Here is a 22728-nt window from a genome sequence, read left to right as displayed (position 1 = left end):
ATGCCATGGCAGTGTGCACCCGTGTATTAGGCTGTTGTGCCGGCTATCTTTCTTTTTTCTTGTGTGTACAATTCAGGGGGTAATGGCACCCTGTTTAGCTGTGCACCCCTCCCCCTTTCTCACAGGTGGAGTTTTAAATGGATCCAGCATGTCACCAGTCAGAGGCTATATGCCCAGCAGAGGTGAGTGGATAGTTGAGTGTTAGGCTCAGAATTTGTGCTAGGTTCCCCATCCTAAATGAGGCCACCTCCCCGTGGTGGATGGGGGACACGTTTTGATCAAAAAGTGCGCTAAGAGCCTCAATTTTTTTGACCAATGTGTGCTGCTGCAATCCTCTTTTTTTGTATATATATATATATATATATATATATATATATATATATATATATTAAAACTGAAACCCATATTCCCTCTTAAGGAGATTGGGTCATTTTTCTAATTCTTACCTAAATCATTGGGACAAAAATCGAATCAGACTGCCAGAACCTGTAGGGTTAACCGTTAAATGGTTCTGACAGCTCTCTCTGTTTTGGGCTACGCCCAGCTGCCTGGACTGGTCAGCTGGCCTTGATGTGAGCACCTGGTCTGGGCCTATTTAAGCTGGCAGTTTGCTTTCATACCTCGCCTGCGAAAGAGCTCATACTCCTAGCTAGCATTTGTATTGTATCTTGAAATTCTGGCATATTTGACCCTTTGGCTCTTCTCTCTGACTCTTCTCATGTTTCTGCGATTTGGCATATCTGTTATATTTTGGTACTGACTTGGCGTGTGGACTGTGGCTTATTGTGTGAATGTTTAGTTATTATTTCTGTTAGTGTGTGTGTTTCCATACAGTGTCCCGACCTCTGTCTGTATTATAGTTTATTTTGTTGACGTTTGACTCCCTGCAGGGATTGTCACCGTGGTTGTGGACCCGTCGCTTAGGGCGGGTATGCAAGTAGGCAGGGCAATTGGGAGCAGGTGAGTTTAGGGCTTCACTCTTCCCTGCCAATACATGACACAGACAACTGATTCTAATGAATGGGATTTAAAATGAAGATTAAGAAATTTGTTTATCTCTTGAAACCAGTCCTAGAAAAACTATGCGTGGAGAAGCCTTTATCAAGTACTTTTGGGAATATTGGGTGATTGTAAGGTCTTCATAGCAGTAACTTTCAGTAGGAGGATCATTGTGTGTTTGTTGTGTTCATTTGTGGATATAATGTACTGTAAAATAATGGACAATATTTGATTACATACACCGGTCAAGAGTCAGGGATATTGGACACCATCTATAGTTTTGGCCATTTTAGATCACATAGGAAAGTAAAGTTTAACATAACTGTCTGTAGTCAAGGTCATTGAGTTAATGAGCGCTTGTGAATGTCATGGGAATGTATAAATGTAGTATACATAGACTTTGTAAAATAATAAGAATGGGATCCCATGGAACAATAAAGACCATATCTGCTATTGGCAGCCAGAGAATTCCTACTACATACAGCCAACCAACACTATTGCAAATCCTGTTCCTGAAACAATGATCATCTCTAGATGTTCCTTCTGATTTGCCTACTTTAATGAGCAAGAATGCAACTATTGAGATATCACCCGCTCCCAACACACAAGCGTGGATAAGCCTGGGTCAGGGTCCTACAAACAGATACTGGACCCAGAGGTGCTAGAACCAAAATGTCACAATAAAATATCAGTCTTATGGTTACCTTGCTCTATTAGGCCTTGTTTACATCACTATTGTGCCATCCGTCGTACCTATACCTCGGTAAGCTGTCAGATTGGGATGCTGATGTATCTGTGCCTGGACAGGCATGGGCACCTTTGACTTTAATGGCTTGAAGACAGAAAGCTAGAAACAACTTGTGGGACATTTCCTGAACGTATACACTGAAAAGCCCAGTACACCATGCTTTTGAGTCAACACACATGCACGTTTGGGAAATAACCCAAACATAGTCCCCTTTTGACTACATTCGGGCCATTATAGGTGTATTCCAGTCTAATAAAAATTTATGCCCATCCGCAAGATAGAGGAAAAGTCTCAGATCACAGGGGGTCTGACAGCTGTGACCCCCACAATCTCCTGCCCGGCGTCCTGGCTCCAAAGAGATGCATGGAGGAGGCGTCTCAACACACTTCATTCATACGGAGACCAAGGGCCCTGGGCAGCAGATCGCAGGGAGTCCCAGCCAATGGCGCCCATGTCTGTTTGTGTTCTTATATGTCGGCATTCCACTTTGACAGTATGCCGACATATACATGCCATGGACGGCACAGTCGAACTGTAGACACAGCCTTATTAAATTGTTCCTACTTGTAGAGGAATCAGACTTATTTTAGGGAGTATGTATCAAACATTTTTATATTTCAGTATAGATGTGTAATCAGAAACTGGGACCCTACTGCAAAATATACGTCCCCCCACCTACTATACACCTTTTACATTATGGTGCCTTATTACAGTCATGGCCGTAAATGTTGGCACCCCTGACATTTTTCTAGAAAATGAAGTATTTCTCACAGAAAAGGATTGCAGTAACACACGTTTTGCTATACACATGTTTATCCCCGTTGTGTGTATTGGAACTAAACCAAAAAAGGGAGGAAAAAAAGCAAATTGGACATAATGTCATTAAACCCCAAAAATGGTCTGGACAAAATTATTGGCTCCCTTTCAAAATTGTGGAAAAATAAGATTGTTTCAAGCATGTGATGATCCTTTATACTCACCTGAGGCAAGTAACAGGTGTGGGCAATATAAAAATCACACCTGAAAGCAGATAAAAAGGAGAGAAGTTCACTTGGTCTTTGCATTGTGTGTCTGTGTGCCACACTAAGCATGGACAACAGAAAGAGGAGAAGAGAACTGTCTGAGGACTTGAGAACCAAATTGTGGAAAAATATCAACAATCTCAAGGTTACAAGTCCATCTCCAGAGATCTAGATTTGCCTCTGTCCACAGTGCGCAACATTATCAAGAAGTTTGCAACCCATGGCACTGTAGCTAATCTCCCTGGGCGTGGATGGGAGAGATAAATTGTTAACACAGGATAGTCCAGATTGTGGATACGCAGCCCCAAACAAATTCCAAAGATATTCAAGCTGTCCTGCAGGCTCAGGAGCATCAGTGTCAGTGCGAACTATCCGTCAACATTTAAATGAAATGAAACGCTATGGAGGAGACCCAGGAGGACCCCACTGCTGACACAGAGACATAAAAAAGCAAGACTACATTCTGCCAAAATGAACTTGAGTAACCAAAATCCTTATGGGAAAACTTCTTGTGGACAGATGAGACCAAGATAGAGCTTTTTGGTAAAGCACATCATTCTACTGTTTACCGAAAATGGAATGAGGCCTACAAAGAAGAGAACACAGTACCTACAGGGAAATATGGTGGAGGGTCAATTATGTTTTGGGTTGTTTTGCTGCCTCTGGCACTGGGGGCCTTGAATGTGTACAAGGCATCATGAAATCTGAGGATTACCAATTGATTTTGGGTCGCACTGTACAGCCCAGTGTCAGAAAGCTGGGTTTTGCGTTGAAGATCTTGGGTCTTGCAGCAGGACAATGACCCCGAACATACATCAAAAAGCCCCCAGAAATGGATGGTAACAAAGCGCTGGAGTGAAGCCAATAAGTCCAGACCATTTTTGGATTTTGGTGACATTTTGTCCAATTTGCTTCCCCCACCCCCCCCCCCCCCCCCACCCCCCCCCCCCCTTTTTTGGTTTAGTTCCAATACACACAAAGGGAATAAACATGTGTATAGCAAAACATGTGTTACTGCAATCCTTTTCTGTGAGAAATACTTCCTTTTCTTGAAAATTTCAGGGGTGCCAACATTTACGGCCATGACTGTATACTGGTCCCTGGGTCCCTTTAGCCCCCATATTCATCTATGTACGTGTTTCCTGATCCCTCCATTATGTGAAATACAACCCAGTGTCAGTTTAAGGAGTAGGTAGACCCTACAGTCATTTCTGCAGGTCTTGCTATTTCACTGCGCTGGGATTATAATACGAGGATCGCCCTGGAGCTTTCCTGCCCACCGTGTCAATGTTAAGATTCTTCCATACAGATTCATAATTATTATTATTTTTTTTTTTCTGGCTGAAAAAAAAAAAAAAAAAAAAGACTAAGCTATAAATTATGTGTTTAAGCCCCTGAAATTCCTTCGCTCGCCTTATAGACCAACCTCCGGGAGGGCTACACAACCAACAGCACCGTCCTTATTAAAGACTTTCCATATCAGGCTTCACATTTCGGTCCTGCCTTGAAGGCCTCAAATATTTGAAAACTTCCTTTCTGCGGTGATATGGGGGGGGGGGGGGGGGGGAAAGAAAATCCTATTTATCTTGTGGATATCTTCGAGATTCTCTTTTTTGCTGTAACACTTTTGGCTCGACCTGTTTCCTGCCACTGACACCGGGGAATGGGTTTACCATCTGCTGGAGACGACCCTAATAAGGATAGTGCCACCACTTCATATTATTGATCGAGTTACCTCCTCAGGAGATTCTCTGCCAGCTAAAACAAAATTATTGATAAAGTTACCACTTACTAAATGCAGCCCAAATGCGGGGGGGGGGGGGGGGGGGGGGCTTAATATTATTACTGATGGAGTGTTTTATTTAGGGTTAAGAAAAATTAAAAAAATCCTGCAAAATTCATAACCTGCTGTTTCGAAGGAGGAGACCTGCTTTAACTATAATCATATTTCATGTAGTAAAAAGGGGCTGTAAAAAACATGGCTGCTTTCTTCCAAAAACAACACCGCAGGTTGTATGCGGTATTGCGCCTCGGCGCTATTCGCTTCCATAGAGCTGAACTGCAATACCAGGCACGATTCGCGGGCGGCCGTGGTGATGTTGTCCTTATACAAACTGGGTCTCCTCACCACAAGTGCAACAATGTTAGCAAAGAAGAATAGGGCAGTGGTCTCCAAACGGTGTCCTCCAGCTGTTGCAAAACTACAACTCTGAGCATGCCCGGACAGCCAACGGCTGTCCGGGCATGCTCAGAGTTGTAGTTTTGCAACAGCTGGAGGTCCTCTGTTTAGTGACCATTGAGAAAGGCCTAATGAAGCCCAATGTAAGAGGGCAACCCATCTGCCATGTGCCCTTAAAGGGGTACTCGGTGGAAACCTTTTTTTTTTTTTTTTTTTTATAAATCAACTGGTGCCAGGAAGTTAAACAGATTTGTAAATGACTTCTATTAAAAAAAAATCTTAATCCTTCCAGTACTTATTAGCTGCTGAATACTACAGAGGAAATTATTTTCTTTTTGGACAGAGCTCTCTGCTGACATCATGAACACAGTGCTCTCTGCTGACACCTCTGTCCATTTTAAGAACTGTCCAGAGTAGAAGAAAATCCCCATAGAAAACATATACGGCTCTGGACAGTTCCTCAAATGGACAGAGATGTCAGCAGAGAGCACTGTGGTCATGATGTCAGCAGAGAGCACTGTGTTCCAAAAAGAAAACAATTTCCTCTGTAGTATTCAGCAGCTAATAAGTACTGGAAGGATTAAGATTTTTTAATAGAAGTCATTTAAAAATCTGTTTAACTCTCTGGCACCAGTTGATTTAAAAAAAAAAATGGTTTTCCACCGGAGTACCCCTTTAATAACACTGGCACCTTCATATTTGGCCCTTTGCCTCCTGTTCCGCAGCGTGAGACAAGGTATGGTGCCATGTGGTTGCTATGGCGCTCTTTCTCCTTTATGGATGCCATGTACGTAACTACTATAGGAGCTTCTATTATGGCCGCTAAAAGTTGGTCATATTTTCAATAACCGTTCAGTAACAGTTATCTCTCCCACTTCCCCGTACCCATGAATGTTCATGCGTTGTTTATGGGGAGGGGTAAGCCGCAGCCAGACAGCTCTATAAGGTGGAGCCTAAAAGAACCAACATGCCAAAACACCAACACACATCATCTGTTGGTGAAAGGTTTGGACGCTGCCATAGACCTGTACTCATGAAGCCTATCTCGATTTTGAGGTTGGATGCTGTTTTTGATGACTCTAGATGATGGGGGGAAGGGAACAGGGGGTATAAAATGTAATCTATTGTCTTTTCCTGCATTTCAGTACAAGTACTCATTCACTAGTATGGCGTCCATTTTAGGACATTGTCAGTCGTCAGCCATAACTCCGTCCCGCGTTAGGTGAAACAGCGTCCCGCCTCCTCCCTCGGATCAATCGCCGTCAGTCGTCAGCTACAACTCCGTTCCCCATCAGGCGAAACAGCATCCCGCCTCCTCTCTCGGACCAATCCTCCGTCAGTTGTCAGCCGCAACTCCCTCCTCCCTCATCCGAAACTCCCTCGTCCAAAACGCTGTCATCCCTCAGACGGTTCTTCCTCAGACCCAACTCAGAGCCGACGCTGCACGGCATGTATAGCAGAGTCGAAACTGTGAAACTTGCATGTGTACTACGGACACTACACGTACTACAGAGTCTGTATAGCAGAGCCGACACTGAATAGCGTGTACAGCAGAACCAGTATAGCAGAGAGCCGACACGGACTTGGCTCTGCTACACGGCAGGAAGGTTTTTCATCTGAGGGATGACAGAGTTTCGGATGAGGGAGTTTTGGATGAAGGAGGGGGGAGGAGGGAGTTGCGGCTGACGCCTGACGGAGATTGGTCCAAGGGAGGAGGCGGGACGCTGTTTCACCTGACGTGGGACGGAGTTACGGCTGACAACTGACGATGTCCCAAAATGGACACCATACACTAGGACCACTAGGCACTAGGACAAATCGGAAACATGCCCCCGGCCCTGGTCTTCTTCCTGGTTATGGGGCCACATGTCACAGTGTCGCTCAGCCTATTGCCTGCTGAGTCTCTAAAGCAGTGGTCTTCAAACTGTGGCCCTCCAGATGTTGCAAAACTACAATTCCCAGCATGCCCGGACAGCCGTTGGCTGTCCGGGCATGCTGGGAGTTGTAGTTTTGCAACATCTGGAGGGCCACAGTTTGAAGACCTCTGCTCTAAAGCCTCTGTAGTGCAAGTGATTCCAACCCTGACTGATCAAAACTTTTCACGTCTCTGCGTATTTGAGCAATTTCGCCGTTTGTGCGCAAAAAATGTGCGGCTTTAGAGTAGTACATGATCCCCTAAGTGTCTTGACCACTGAGGCTGATTTCTATCTGACCAATCACAGATCGTATCATAGACACAATGGGGCAGAATGACTTAAAATGGCGTTTCACATGCCGCAGGTAAAATCCCGCCTCTCAATAAATCCGTCGCATCTGTAGCTGCTCAAGAAATTTACATTAGCTATAAGTTGGTGTAGATTCCTATTATAATTTATGCTTATTGTAAATTGGTGTCATTTATACAAATGTGACTCCCTTTGGAGTGAAGGGATGCCCACTTTTTTTTTTTTTGGCGTGCACGGCATAAACGGCCCAGAAAGTCACAATTTTTTTTGGGCACAAAAATTTGTGCAAATATTTACAACTATCTGATGCCAGAAACTGGGAAATTACATGAATACATTTCCCTGAAATATTACTGTGAAATTATTTAAAAAAAAATTTGATATTAGCAAAATTTCTAATGAGATTGAAACCCAACGAAAAGCAAACTGTGCAAAACTACAATTCCCAGCATGCCCGGACAGCCATTGGCTGTCCGGGCATGCTGGGAGTTGTAGTTATGCAGAGTTTGCTGGGAGTTGTAGTTTTGCAACATTTGGTGGTTCACAGTTTGGAGATGACTGATGTCATGGATTGCTTGGGTCACCTTTGGTTTTTGTATACTTGCGCCAAATTTGATCATAAGGGTGCGTTCACACTGAGGAATTCAAGAGGAATTTACTGCAGTGTGAACAGGACAACGGAAAAAACATTAAAGGGGTACTACCGTGCTGACAACTTATCCCCTATCTAAAGGGGTCCAGTGATCTCGAACACCACCCCGGGTCTGATGACTGCCTGATGACCGCGGGGCCGGAGTATTGTGGCATCACGGCTCCGCCCCCATGGGACATCACGCTCCGCCCCTCAATGTAGGTCTATGGCAGGGGGCGAGACAGTTGTCTCGCTCCTGCCATAGACTTGCATTGAGGGGGCGGAGCGTGATGTCACACGGGGGGGCGGAGCTGTGACTTCACGATCACCGGCCCCATCATCAGACCAGGAGCGGATGTTCGCTCCAGGGCGTGATGAGAGCGGGCGCTGCGTGCGAGATTGCGGGGGTCCCCCCGCCCCCGCGTGATCAGGCAACTTATCCCCTATCCTTTAGATAGGGGATAAGTTGTCAGCAGGGTAGTACCCCTTTAAAGTCAATGGGCAGAGGAGATGTGCATTCATTTGGAGCGGAGAATTCAAGAGGAATTACTCGAGAACGCATCCTAAAGGCGCACACCATTTGTTAAATTAGGCAAAAGTCCACGCACCTTACCTAATTGATGGTGTAGACTTGCCCCAAAAATGTCATGTCATGCATTACGCCAAAAAAATTGAAGCCTAAATGTAAAAGTGCGCAGTTCTTAAATATGTGACCACTGCAAATCACAGCTTCGCCGAAAAGATGTGTTTGACAAGTACTTGGCCCCGGTAGGGCTAAACAAGGAAATCGTTAAACAACCCTACTACAAAAGCATTTACAGCCACAACATGTGAAAAGGCGCAACATTTTGGCGCAAAAAAATAAAAATAAATAAATACATTTTAAAAAGCCATTGCGCAAATATTTGAGCCTAATATAGGGGGAGATTTATCAAAACCTGTCCAGAGAAAAAGTAGCTGTGTTGCCCATAGCAACCAATCAGATCGCTGCTTTCATTTTTCAGAGGCCTTTTCAAAAGTGAAAGAAGCGATCTGATTGGTTGCTATGGGCAACTTGGACAGGTTTTGATAAATCTCCCTCATAGACAACACAACTGCTCTACTACTAATGATGAATTCCCCCCTTAACAATTATCATAACTGAGATCCATTACAACCTGTGCAGAGGACAAGTCGGACAGTTGCCCTTAGCAACCAATCAGGTCGCTTCTTTCACTTTATAAAAGGCCTCTGAAAAATGAAAGAAGCGATCTGATTGGTTGCTATGGGCAACTGGTCACCTTTTCCTCTGCACAGGTCTTAAAGGGGGAACTCCGCTTGAATTTTTTTTTTCTTTTTTTAAATCAACTGGTGCCAGAAAGTTTAAACAGATTTTGTAAATGAATTCTATTTAAAAATCTTAATCCTTCCAGTACTTATCAGCTGCTGTATGCTCCACAGGAAGTTCTTTTCTTTTTTGAATTTCCATTCTGTCTGACCACAGTGCTCTCTGCTGACACCTCTGTCCATGTCAGGAACTGTCCAGAGATAGGATAGGTTTGCTATGGGGATTTGCTCCTACTCTGGACAGACAGTTCCTGACACGGACAGAGGTGTCAGCAGAGAGCACTGTGGTCAGACAGAAAAGAAATTCAAAAAGAAAACAACTTCCTCTGGAGCATACAGCAGCTGATAAGTACTGGAAGGATTAAGATTTTTAAATAGAAGTCATTTACAAATCTGTTTAACTTTATGGCACCAGTTGATAAAAAAAAAATAAAAAAAATGTTTTCCAGTGTACCCCTTTAATAAATCTCCCCCATTGTTGCAATCTAAGAGTGCATTCACACCATGGTTTATGTATATAGCAACTGTATATGGCAGTGGTCTTGAACCTGTGGAACTCCAGATGTTTCAAAACTACAACTCCCAGCATGCCCGGACAGCCGATGGCTGTCCGGGCATGCTGGGAGTTGTAGTTTTGCAACATCTGGAGGTCCGCAGGTTGAAGACCACTGGTATATGGTTTTATACTATAAGACTGCATAGAAAAGTATTTCCATAGACTGGCATTGAGAAAACATAATAAGAAATCGCATCTGGTTTTGTACAGTTTGGCACGGTTGCGGTTCATTGTGGTTTTTTTTGCTGAACAATAAAATGTGTCCGACCACAGTTTATCTACTGTTTTAAAACTGTATATTCACCATATAAAGCTTTATATAGTATTGTAGTCAATGAAAACCATAAGGTTTTATATACGGATTTAAACTCTAAAAAAATATGCAAATAATATGACCCCTTACCGTAAACGGCGTAAATGTAAAAAAAAAAAAAAAAAACACCAAATCCCAAAATTGCTAATTTTTGGTTACAACTTGATCACATCACAACCCAAAAAAATGGAATAAAAAGTGATCACAAAGTCCTATCAAAACTAGAATAGCGATAAAAACTACAGATCACGGCGCAAAAACAAAAATGACCCTCATACAGCCCTGTATATGGGAAAATAACAAAAAGTTATAAGAGTCAGAATAGGGCAATTTTAAGAATATTTAAATTGTTGAAAATGTGACTTTTTTATTTTTTTATTTTTTTTAGTACCATAACAGACAAGCATGTAAACATGGGTACCGTTTTCTTCGTATCGTCCTACATAATAAAGATAAAATGTCAGTTCGACCGTAAAATGCACTGCATAAAAACGAAACCCATCTGTAAAATTGTGTTTAGTAAATTTTTTTCTTTCTCCCTCCCCTCCACAAAAAGTAACATTTCAATTTCATACATTTTATGGTCAACTGAAAGGTGTCCTTACAAAGTACAATTTTGGTCATGCAAAATACAAGCCCTCATATGGGTCTGTGGATGGAAAAATAAAAAGTGTAATGTATCTTAAAAGCTGAGGAGGGAAAAAAACAAAAATGAAATTACATATATAAATGTGTGTGTGTATATATATATATATATATATATATATATATATATATATATGTGGTATCCCGGTACCGTATAGCATACCGTATCTTGTATGGTGGTCCCCAAAGCCAGAGTTAGTTTTTTTTTCCAGCAGATCTCCTTTAAGGGGTTAATACCCATTTAAGGGGTACTCCAGTGGAAAGCATTTTTTTTAAATCAACTGATGCCAGAAAGTTAAACAGATTTGTAAATTACTTCTATTTCAAAATCTTAATCCTTCCAGCACTTATCAGCTGCTGTATGCTCCACAGGAAGTTTTTTTCTTTTTGAATTTCTTTTCTGTCCGACCACAGCGCTCTCGGCTGACACCTCTGTCCATTTTAGGAGCAAATCCCCATAGCAAACCTCTCCTGCTCTGGACAGTTCCTGAAATGGACAGAGGTGGCAGCCGAGAGCGCTGTGGTCAGACTGGAAAGAACTACACAATTTCGTCAGGAGGATACAGCAGCTAAGTGCTGGAAGGATTAAGATTTTTTAATATAAGTAATTTACAAATCTGTTTAACTTTTTGGCACCAGTAGTTTAAAAAGAAATGTTTTCCAACGGAGTACCCCTTTAACAGAGATATGTTCTGATGTTGAGTCTAGCTTAAAATGGATGTCCCAGTGTTTCCCAAACAGCGTGCCTCCAGCTGTTGCAAAACTACAACTCCCAGGATGCCCGGACAGCCGTTGGCTGTCCGGGCATGCTGGGAGTTGTAATTTTGCAACAGCTGGAGGCACACTGGTTGGGAAACAGTGGGATTTACTATAAGCAGTGAATACAAGTGGCGGAAAAAACAACAAACACTCGCCGGAGTAAACTTGACAATTTTTTTTTTTTCCCCTGCAGAAATCTGAAGCCGAAGAACTGTCAGCGTGAAGCGGGATAGGAACTGGCTTTCCACTGCAACCCGACCTGTGCCAAATAATTTTACAAATGCTTAGCATGATAACATGGAGAGATCACTTTTCCAGCAATAAGGAAATGGAGACACTGGGGAAACATAGACACGCTGCTATCAATCGCATGTTGGCTTCCATTAGTCTAAAGCAAAAGCTGCTCAACATATTCTAGGCTACGTGATAGTGAATAGTAAAATCCGACCATAGATCCGCCCCATAAAAATACATTCCCGAACAGCCGAACATAAGAAAAAAAAAAAAAGGGCTGTTTACTTTTAAGGAACAGCGCCACTCCACTCTTATGGGTTTGGACAGGTACTGCAGCTTAGCTCCATTGAAGTGAAGACTGCAATACCAGACAAGAATGGCGCTTTTTTTTGCTCATCCAGCTCTGACATGGGCACTGTCAGAATCAAAAACTCTTTATATATTTTACTTCTTGTCAAAACATTAACATATATAATAGGGATCGACCGATTATCGGTTTGGACGATATTCACGATTTTGGACACTATCGGTATCGGCAATTACCTTGCCATTATGCCGATAATGGCCCACCCCGCCACGCCTCCCCGGCCAGAGACAGCCGCCACCGCCGCCCCATTGCCTCCCCGATTTTATAATTACCTGTTCCCGGGGTCTGTGCTACTTCTGGCTCCTGCGGCATCCTGTGCGCTGCGCAGCGGAGCGCAATGACGAGTGACGTCCTCAACGCGACGTCACCGTCAGTGCGCACAGTGACAGCTCAGGACGCCACCTGAGCCAGAAGTAGCGCGGATCCCGGGAACAGGTAATTATAAAACCGGGGATGGGGGAGGCAATGGGGCAGCGGCGGTGGTGGTTGGACTACGGAGGACCCCAGGACAGACAGGGGGAGAGAAGCGGGTGGCGGCGGCGGTCTCTGGCCCCGCAAAAGCCGCTGCAGTTCATTGATTTAAAGCGCCCACTTTAAATCATTGATCTGCAGCGGCTTCTGCGGGGCCGGGTGGGTATCGGTATAAATTATTGGCTATCGGCCTGAAAGGTCACAGATTATCGGTATCGGTCCTAAAAAAATCGATATCGGTCAATCGCTAATATATAATATACTTCACAAGAAAAATGAATATATTTTTTTTATAGAAATCAGGGCTTATAAAAAAAGACCACTAGGGCTCCCCATACCATCCAGAAACATAATCCTTGTCCGGCTGCAGCATCATCTTTGTCCCAGCTGAAGCACAGGCTGGGACAAAGTCCAGGAAGTGAGGGCGGGACTAGAACTCATCTGTGCTCACTCCTGTCCTGTCTATGTCCTGTCTAGAGAGGAGGGGGTGACAGAACATCCTGCAGTGATTGGATAAAGAGAACTAGCACAGCAGACACAGGGAGGAAGTGAATACATGGCAAGTGAGGGTGGGCTCAGTGCTTGCTTAGGACACGGCCCTTCCTGAGCAGTGGATTTCAGAATGAGTGAGCAGCAGAACAGAGGGATTTGTTAACCAAATATAGAAGCTAGACAAATAATAAAGACATGTAAAGAATCTGCATGACCTAGTAAGTAACGTATAGAAGAAATATTTTTTGTCTGTAATATGACAGGTACGCTTTAAAACTTTATAATTACAACTTTCCGCTGGCGCCCTATGCAGCCCCTTCCCCACCACCAGCTTTGCCTCTGCCCTAAGTAATATCAGAATGGACTCTTTATGTGATAACTGACTGCTCTGTTACCTTCCCCATCTTTTTATGTGTTACGAGTAGCGCTGCGGCCAGATTCGGTGGCCACGAGAGCAGTCCTGCCCCGTCCACCCATGCTGGCTCTGCTGCACTTTGCATCGCGGGACGCGCCTGCATGCGAACACCGCGGCCGTCACTCACCTACCTGCATCTCTGTCCCCTCCGCTTTCCCTGGCCGCCGGCGCATGTGTCCCCGCCTCCTAGGGTGCGCTCTGACTTCCTGTGATTTAAAGGGCCAGCACACCATTGATTGGTGCTTGTCCGGTCCTGACCTTGTTTAACCCCACACTTCCTCTTGACCCCTTTGTGCTCACTAGCCTAAGAGAGAGCATTCCCGTTGTGTATTGTCTTACTGTGTACCTGACCACTTGCTCTGGGACCTGACCTTGCTCCTGTGCCGCCTGCCTTCTGACCCCCTAGCTACGTTCCTGACTACGCTCCTGTTCCGCTTGCCCTGACCTCTTGCCTGTCCAGACTTCGAGTTTGCCTCATGCTTCCTGCGCCAGGCATCACCTCGGCAGCCTGTGTGGACGAGTCGTATCAGGGGTAGCGACCTGGGTGCTGCCTGCCACAGCAAGTCCATTCCGCTTTGCGGCAGGCTCTGGTGAAAACCAGCAGCACCTTAGACTCCACTCCCTGGTACGGCCCACGCCATCATCCACACAGGTCCAGCGGATCCACTTCACCACTGCCATTCCATTGTGCACCTCCATTCGGCAACCAAGTTGACCCCACCCAATATGCCTGTGCCACATAGCCCGAAAAATACTGAAGACTGAGACACAAAGTGGTAATCCAAGGACAACTGTACCTGCAAACACCTATTTAAGGTATTTGGCACCGGCAGTTCTTAGCCTCCATACCATAGTTGTGGGCCTGATAAGAGGGCAATGATACTAATGCATACATACAATAAACCCATAATGTAGTGTCTCCCAAACAGTGCGCCTCCAGCTGTTGCAAAACTACAACTCCCAGCATGCCCGGACAGCCTTCGGCTGTCCGGGCATGCTGGGAGTTGTAGTTTTGCAACAGCTGGAGGCACACTGGTTGGGAAACACTGCTATAATGGATTACTTAGTCTAGTTCAGACATGAGGTACAAGTCAGAAACGTAGAATGCAAATGTCACATATCAATCCGTCAGCGAGAGAAATAGGTTATTCAATACCAACCATCACCGGAATGGCTTTTCGTCATCACTTTAAAAGGATTTCCGAGAGAAGGCACCAAACTCGATCTATTTGTCATTGACAACCATCCGTATTTACCCACTGAAGAATCCAACCCTATAAAATAACACCCTATAAACATACCATATGACCCAACACAGCTATATCCACAAATCAGACTGCACCATCCTATGTCCGGGCATAGAGACTTGGATTGGTTCCTGACAGGGACCTACACAGGTTGACTAGAAAGGGGGCCTCGATGTTCCCCCTATAAGTGCCCTGGGCAGTCTGGCATCATTATGTGGCCTTATATACAAATAATTATAAGAAGTGCCCCCCCCCCCCCTTTTTTTTTTTTTAAGTTTAGCCCTGCCTCCCAAAATGTCTGTGCACGTCCCTGGTTCATGGACAAAATTCCAGACCAGCAGTGAAGACTGACACACCGCAGAATAATGGCATATACACAACCTACTTAAAGGGATAACAATGGAAGGTATCCAGCTTCTCAGAAAACTGTTAAAAGGTTCAAGATTTAATGTATTCCCCCCCCCCCCCCCCCAAAAAAAAAAACATGGTGGTATGTGATAAAAACAACCGCACCGACGCATTTCGGACCTATAATAAGTCCTTAATCATGGCCATGCCATGATTAAGGACTTATTATAGGTCAAAAACGCGTCGGGCGGTTGTTTTTATCACGTACCACCATGTTTTTTTTTTTATGGAATACATTAAAGGGGTTATCCAGGAAAAAACTTTTATATATATATATCAACTGGCTCCAGAAAGTTAAACAGATTTGTAAATTACTTCTATTAAAAAACCTTAATCCTTTCAGTACTTATGAGCTTCTGAAATTAAGGTTGTTTTCTGTCTAAGTGCTCTCTGATGACACCTGTCTCGGGAACCGCCCAGTTTAGAAGCAAATCCCCATAGCAAACCTCTTCTAAACTGGGTGGTTCCCGAGACAGGTGTCATCAGAGAGCACTTAGACAGAAAACAACCTTAACTTCAGAAGCTCATAAGTACTGAAAGGATTAAGATTTTTTAATAGAAGTCATTTACAAATCTGTTTAACTTTCGGGAGCCAGTTGATATATATATATATATATAAAAAAGTTTTTTCCTGGATAACCCCTTTAAAGCTTGAACCTTTTAACAGTTTGCTGTGAAGCTGGACACCTTCCATTGTTTCTTCAGTATGATACACGGGCAGGCGGCCCGTTTCTCCGAGCTCCAGCGCTTCTGAAACTTGGCATATCCGTACGAGAACTCAACTGAGCTATGTGGTGAGTGAGCTGAGCGGCTCTCCCCTTTCTCTACTTAAAGGGGTACTCCGGTGGGATTTTTTTTTTTTTAAATCAACTGGTGCCAGAAAGTTAAAAAGATTTGTAAATTACTTCTATTAAAAATATTTACCCTTCCAGTACTTTTTAGCAGCTGTATGCTACAGAGGAAATTCTTTTCTTTTTGAATTTCTTTTTTGTCTTGTCCCCAGTGCTCTCTGCTGACATCTGATGCCCGTATCAGGAACTGTCAAGAAAATCCCCATAGCAAACCTATGCTGCTCTGGACAGTTCCTGACACGGACAGAGGTGTCAGCAGAGAGCACTGTGGACAAAGCAAGAAAGAAATTCAAAAAGAAAATAATTTCCTCTGTAGCATACAGCCACTAAAAAGTACTGGAAGGGTAAAGATTTTTTAATAGAAGTCATTTACAAATCTGTTTAACTTTCCGGAGCCAGTTACATAGTTACATAGTTAGTATGGTTGAAAAAAGACATACGTCCATCAAGTCCAACCAGGGGATTGAAGGGAAGGATGTAAGGGGATAAGGGAAAGGGATGTAGTTTTATAATTCTGCATAAGCATTAATGTTATTTTGTTCCAGGAATGTATCTAACCCTGCTTTAAAGCTGTTAATTGTTCCTACTGTGACCAGTTCCTGAGGTAGACCGTTCCATAAATTCACAGTCCTCACGGTAAAGAAGGCGTGCCGCCCCTTTAGACTAAACCTTTTCTTCTCCAGACGGAGAGAGTGCCCCCTCGTCCTTTGGGGCGGTTTAATCTGGAACAGTTTTTCTCCATATTTTTTGTATGGGCCATTAATATACTTATATATGTTTATCATATCCCCCCTTAAACGTCTCTTCTCAAGACTAAGCAATTGTAACTCCTTTAATCGCTCCTCATAGCTAAGATGTTCCATGCCCCATATTAGTTTAGTCGCGCGTCTCTGCACCCTTTCCAACTCCGCAGTGTCCCTTTTATGAACAGGCGACCAAAACTGAACAGCATATTCCAGATGAGGCCGTACCAATGCTTTATAAAGGGGGAGTATTATGTCCCTGTCCCTTGAGTCCATGCCTCTTTTGATACATGACAATATCCTGCTGGCTTTGGAAGCAGCAGCCTGACATTGCATGCTATTCTGTAGTCTGTGATCTACAAGTACACCCAGATCCTTCTCTACCAGTGACTCTGCCAGTTTAATCCCCCCTAAGACATACGACGCTGCAGGTTATTAGTACCTAGATGCATAACTTTACATTTATCCACATTGAACCTCATTTGCCAAGTGGATGCCCAGACACTTAGTCTATCCAAGTCATCTTGTAACTTATGCACATCCTCTATAGACTGTACCGTGCTACAAAGCTTGGTGTCATCTGCAAAGATAGGAACAGAGCTATTAATGCCATCCTCTATATCATTGATAAATAAATTAAACAGCAGCGGGCCCAGTACTGAACCTTGGGGTACACCAGTTGATATATAAAAAAAAGTTTCTGCCTGGAATACCCCTTTAACTTTCTGGCACTAGTTGATTTAAAAAAAAGAGTACCCCTTTAACAATGCTCATGGGTCAGTTGTCCAACCTCAGGGATTGTGGCCGATGATGATATCAAACTGGTTTCTTTGTCAGGAACAGATCTACATTTTTTTTTTAATTTTCAAATTTTTTTTTTTTACTTTATTGTACTAAAATATGATAAAATCCCGTAGTAACCTCCCCAGGCTGCCGTCTTTCATCGGTGCTACGTAACAATGGTGCTTTTGTGTATGATTCGCGATCATCACATTAGTGGAAATGACATGTGTGCTAACAGTTGATGCAATAAAACAAACACATTTCTTCCAAATGTAACTTAAACCTCTGTCTACAGATCATGGCTCCTTGTTCTGCTCCATTTACCGATACACGCTGTAGTGGAAAACGTCAGAGCTTCTCTGATATATAAAAGACTCTTTAAAGCGTACCTGTCGTTTCAAAAGATTTTGGAAAAACCTGCATGGTTGTGTGAGATTAACCCAGCAGAGGCCCCTCCATGGTGCACAGATATTTTTTTTAATTCCCGTAAAACAAAAACTAAGCTGTTTGTCACTCGTACTTACACATGCACTTCCTTTCCCTTACTTACTTATCTGACCATGCACAGCACATACTCCTCACTGCAATGTCATGACAGTTCTGGTGAACGTGTACTAGACTGTACAGACCTACACTCTGCTGGACTGAAAATGTACACAGTGCACTATATTAAAGATGGCATTTGGTGGGATGATTGACAGTACAGTATTAGAGACTGCATGTGGGGGGAGTAGGTGGTTACTGATGTTCTGGCTTTGCAAGGTGCTATGTGAGCAGAAATGAAAGAAACAACAGCACAGCAAAGAAGGGGTTACACTAAGCACTAAACTGCTGGCAAAGATAATAAGCAGGAGAAAGGGGAGGCAAAACTGTGTACATATAGTAGTAAAAACAAGGGATAGTTGCCCATAACTTTAATGATGGTCAGAGATGACAGGGAAGCCTTGATTTACATTTCAGACTCCGCCTGGAGGAGGTAGACAAGCTTAGCAATTGCAGCTCAGGGATGTGGAATTCCTATCGCCTGACGCCCAGGACATGCAGTTCTGGGCGCCAGGATGGTGAATTTTTCAGTTCCTTAGCCCTGCTTTGGGCAAGCAGGGCTGAACCTGAAAGTCAATGACAAGTACGGCGGCGCCATGACTTCACCAATATATATATATATATATATATTTTGTTTCAAAGCATGTTATGGAAAAATGTAAATGTATCATTATAGTAGTTAGTTATGGTTATTATCGGGCGAGGAGGAAAAAACATGAATGCAAAAGCAAAAATTGACCAGGGCAAGTGGATCGTCATGAGGGACAAGTAGATTTTGCTCCGTTTTAGTCCCGTGGACAAGTAGTTTTTCATAAAATTTCCACACCCCTGCAGCTACACAGTCAAGGCTTGCTCTTTTGCTCCTGTACATAGCAATAGCTAAGCTCTGCCCCTACTGCTTGTGTTCTGTCTTGGTCTCCCTGTAACTAGAGACAGACTGAGCTTAACAACAAGCACTGAACAAGGGATTTCGGAGAAGTGAGGCATGTCGTGGCCAAGAATTTAGTTTTTTTTTGGTAAATGAGGCAATGTATAAATATACTAGGATAGGAATCGCCAAGGCTATCACATGGAGGGAAATTGTTTGAAACCAGAGCGACCATTTAAGGGGTTCTCTAGGACCTAAAGGGGTACTCCGGTGGAAATTTATTTTATTTATTTTTTGGTCTTTATAAGTCAACTGGTGCCAGAAAGTTAAACGGATTTGAAAATTACTTCTATTCAAAAAATCTTTACCCTTCCTGTACTTTTTAGCAGCTGTTTGCTACCGAGGAAATTCTGTTCTTTTTGAATTTCTTTTTTGTCTTGTCCACAGTGCTCTCTGTCCGTGTCAGGAACTGTCCAGAGCAGCATAAGGTTTGCTATGGGGATTTTCTCCTGCTCTGGACAGTTACTGATACGGGCATCAGGTGTCAGCAGAGAGCACTGTGGACAAGACAAAAAAGAAATTCACAAAGAACAGAATTTCCTCTGTAGCATACAGCTGCTAAAAAGTACTGGAAGGGTAAAGATTTTTTCAATAGAAGTAATTTACACATCTGTTCAACTTTCTGGCACCAGTTCATTAAAAAAAAAAAAAAATCAATGTCTGATCTGAATTTCTGGATCCCAGATGATTGGCACAATAAGGGGACACAGCAGTTTGTATAGACAACTATGCCTGGTACTGCAATCTGTCTAATTGACTTCCTGGGATACATCAGACCCCCACCTTAGTATATAGGTAATCGATGCCTAAAAGGATATCCTGGGACTTTTTTTACTGTCTATCCTCAGCATTGGACCTCAATATCATATTGCAAAACTACAACTCCCAGCCTTCCCTAGTGTTTCCCAACCAGGGTGCCTCCAGCTGTTGCAAAACTACAACTCCCAGCATGCCCGGACAGCCGTTGGCTGTCCGGGCATGCTGGGAGTTGTGGTTTTGCAACATCTGGAGTTCTAGGGACCTTATGGCAGTTCTAGTGACCTTATACTGATAGGATGAAGACACAGTTCCTCCATTTGGCGTACAGGTTGTAACATGTAGTGAATTATGGAAAGTACGAGCACAGGACAGCGATGGATAATCTGCACTTGTACGGATTTAAGGAGAGCAGGACAGTAATGTCATAACATACATGGAGTCTGAATTAGCGAGAGGGAAGTACAGGTGACAGGATCCAGCTACTAATACCTCGCCACATCCTTGCTGCCATACTGGGGAGAGCTAGAAGTAATGCAGACAAAAGACTATCAACAGTTGTGTGGTTACCTGTGGGCGTTGAGAAGGGACCAAGAACCCATCTTGACACATATGATCAGTGGAGACCCAGTGGGCATTGGAATGGCAACGGCAAGGCAATGCCGAGCAGAGCATTTTTTTTTAACCCCTTTTAACAAAAAACTATGGAGGCATTTGTCCGACACTGCAATTGGGTCACAATGCCCAACACTACCATGAACAGTATGTCTGGCATTACTATAGGGCAGTATGTCTGGCATTACTATGGGTAAAGTATGTCTAGGACTGCTATGGGGGCAGTTTGTCTGTCACTGCTATAGAGGAATATGTCTGTCACTACTATGGGGACATTATGCTCAGTACTGCTAAGGGGGCATATGTCCGGAACTACTATGGAACAGTATGTCCAGCACTGCTATGGGGTCAGAATGTCTAACTTTTATGGAGGCAATATGTCTGGCACTGCTATTGGGACAGTGTGTCTGGCACTGCTATTGGGACTGTATGTTTGGCACTGCTATTGGGACTGTATGACTGGCACTGCTATTTGGACTGTATGACTGGCACTACTATGGATGCAGTATGCAAAAACACAGGTGCTCCTCAATATTTCTATGAGGCAGTATGTCTGGCACTGTAATGGGGACAATATGTCTGGCACTGTTATGGGGACAGTTTGTCTGGCACTGTTATGGGGACAGTATGTCTGGCACTGTAATGGGGACAGTATGTCTGGCACTGTAATGGGGACAGTATGTCTGGCACTGTAATGGGGACAGTGTCTCTGGCACTGTTATGGGGACAGTATGTCTGGCACTGTTATGGGGACAGTATGTCTGGGGATGCTATGGGGACCGTAAGCCCAGCACTGCTGTGGGGTCAGAATGTCTGGGACTGCTATGGAGAAGTATGTCTGGCACAACTATGGGGGCATATGTCTGTCACTGCTATGGAGACAGTGTGTCGGGCACTGTTATGAGGACAGTATGCCTCGCAATGTAATGGGTCACTGCACTGCTATGGGGATAGTATTTCTGGCACCACTATGGGGCAGTATGTCTGGAACTGGTATGGGGGCATACATCTGGCACTCCTTTTGGGACAGTATGTCTGGCACTGCTATGGAGACAGTATGCCTGGTAATGCTATAGGGACTGTATATCTAGCACTGCTATAGGGACTGTATGACTGGCACTGCTATAAGGACAGTATGTTTGGCACTGCTATAGGGACTGTATGTCTGGCACTGCTATGGGCTCAGTACATCTGGCACTGCTATGGGCTCAGTACATCTGGCACTGCTATGGAGACAGTATGCCTGGTAATGCTATAGGGACTGTATATCTGGCACTGCTATAGGGACTGCATGACTGGCACTGCTATAAGGACAGTATGTTTGGCACTGCTATAAGGACAGTATGTTTGGCACTGCTATAAGGACAGTCTGTTTGGCACTGCTATAAGGACAGTATGTTTGGCACTGCTATAGGGACTGTATGTCTGGCACTGCTATGGGCTCAGTATGTCTGCCACTGCTATGGGCTCAGTATGTCTGGCACTGCTAGGGGCTCAGCATGTCTGGCACTGCTATGGGCTCAGCATGTCTGGCACTGCTATAGGGACTGTATGTCTGGCACTGCTAGGGGCTCAGTATGTCTGGCACTGCTATGGGCTCAGCATGTCTGGCACTGCTATAGGGACTGTATGTCTGGCACTGCTATGGGCTCAGCATGTCTGGCACTGCTATGGGCTCAGTATGTCTGGCACTGCTATGGGCTCAGTATGTCTGGCACTGCTATGGGCTCAGCATGTCTGGCACTGCTATGGGCTCAGCATGTCTGGCACTGCTATGGGCTCAGTATGTCTGGCACTGCTATGGGCTCAGTATGTCTGGCACTGCTATGGGCTCAGTATGTCTGGCACTGCTATGGGCTCAGTATGTCTGGCACTGCTGTGGGCATTTTCTCATTCCTTCCAATCACATTTCCTGACCTATAGTAGGAATCTGAAATCCAATGGGTTGCTATGGCCAATATTTCCCACTTTTTCCCCATAGTCTCTATAATGTAGACCCCGAGCGCATTATTCTCATTACACAGAGTCAATTAAGCCTCTCCGACCATAAATCTGACATCTGCTGCTGATATTTACTCCAGGCTCGTACACCGACGTAATACAACGGGGCTGTAAACCACAATGGTTTATATATAAATGTTACAGTACCCCCAGCTATGTGCTCGCTCTGCAGCTGACATATAAACCACAAGAGTGAAGGTTAAGTGATTATTATAGTCAAATGGACCATAAAGCAGCAGAGAGGCCGCACATCGTAACGCACAGATCGCTGCCCCATGCTGCAACGGTGTTAATAAAAGCCGTAATCTGGAGGTGAAATGGGACTTTAAATATGCACAAGAGGGCCAATGAATGTAAACAATGGCGCGCCCTTACCTTGTTACCCACTGAAGCCGTGCAGGAGATGATGTGCTATAAAAAGCTCAAAATTCTCCTGAATGGTGAGGAGGGGGGAAATGCTATATATAAACA

The 22728-nt window shown here is 44.1% G+C and overlaps 1 protein-coding gene across 6 annotated transcripts in view; it reads right to left on the bottom strand.

The window, feature by feature from the left end:
* WNT4 (Wnt family member 4) overlaps positions 1–22728 on the bottom strand; it is a 142580-nt gene that overhangs the window by 52908 nt on the left and 66944 nt on the right. Inside the window, exon 1 of one of the 6 annotated variants that reach the window (XM_056542723.1) lies at positions 20212–20300. The exons of 3 other annotated variants lie outside the window; for them this stretch is intronic. In XM_056542723.1, coding sequence (XP_056398698.1) covers positions 20212–20279 — 68 coding nt within the window. In that variant the 5' untranslated portion in view covers positions 20280–20300. Of the gene's footprint in view, positions 1–8417; positions 8437–9219; positions 9305–20211; positions 20301–22728 lie in introns of those variants that run through there. 2 more of the 6 variants (XM_056542725.1, XM_056542729.1) reach the window with 2 other exon arrangements.

The sequence above is a fragment of the Hyla sarda genome, chromosome 10 (genome assembly GCF_029499605.1).
Source record: "Hyla sarda isolate aHylSar1 chromosome 10, aHylSar1.hap1, whole genome shotgun sequence".
In the NCBI taxonomy this organism is placed as follows: Eukaryota; Metazoa; Chordata; class Amphibia; order Anura; family Hylidae; genus Hyla; species Hyla sarda.
Note: the sequence above shows the minus strand (reverse complement) of the source record. Positions and strands in the feature narration are given on the sequence as shown.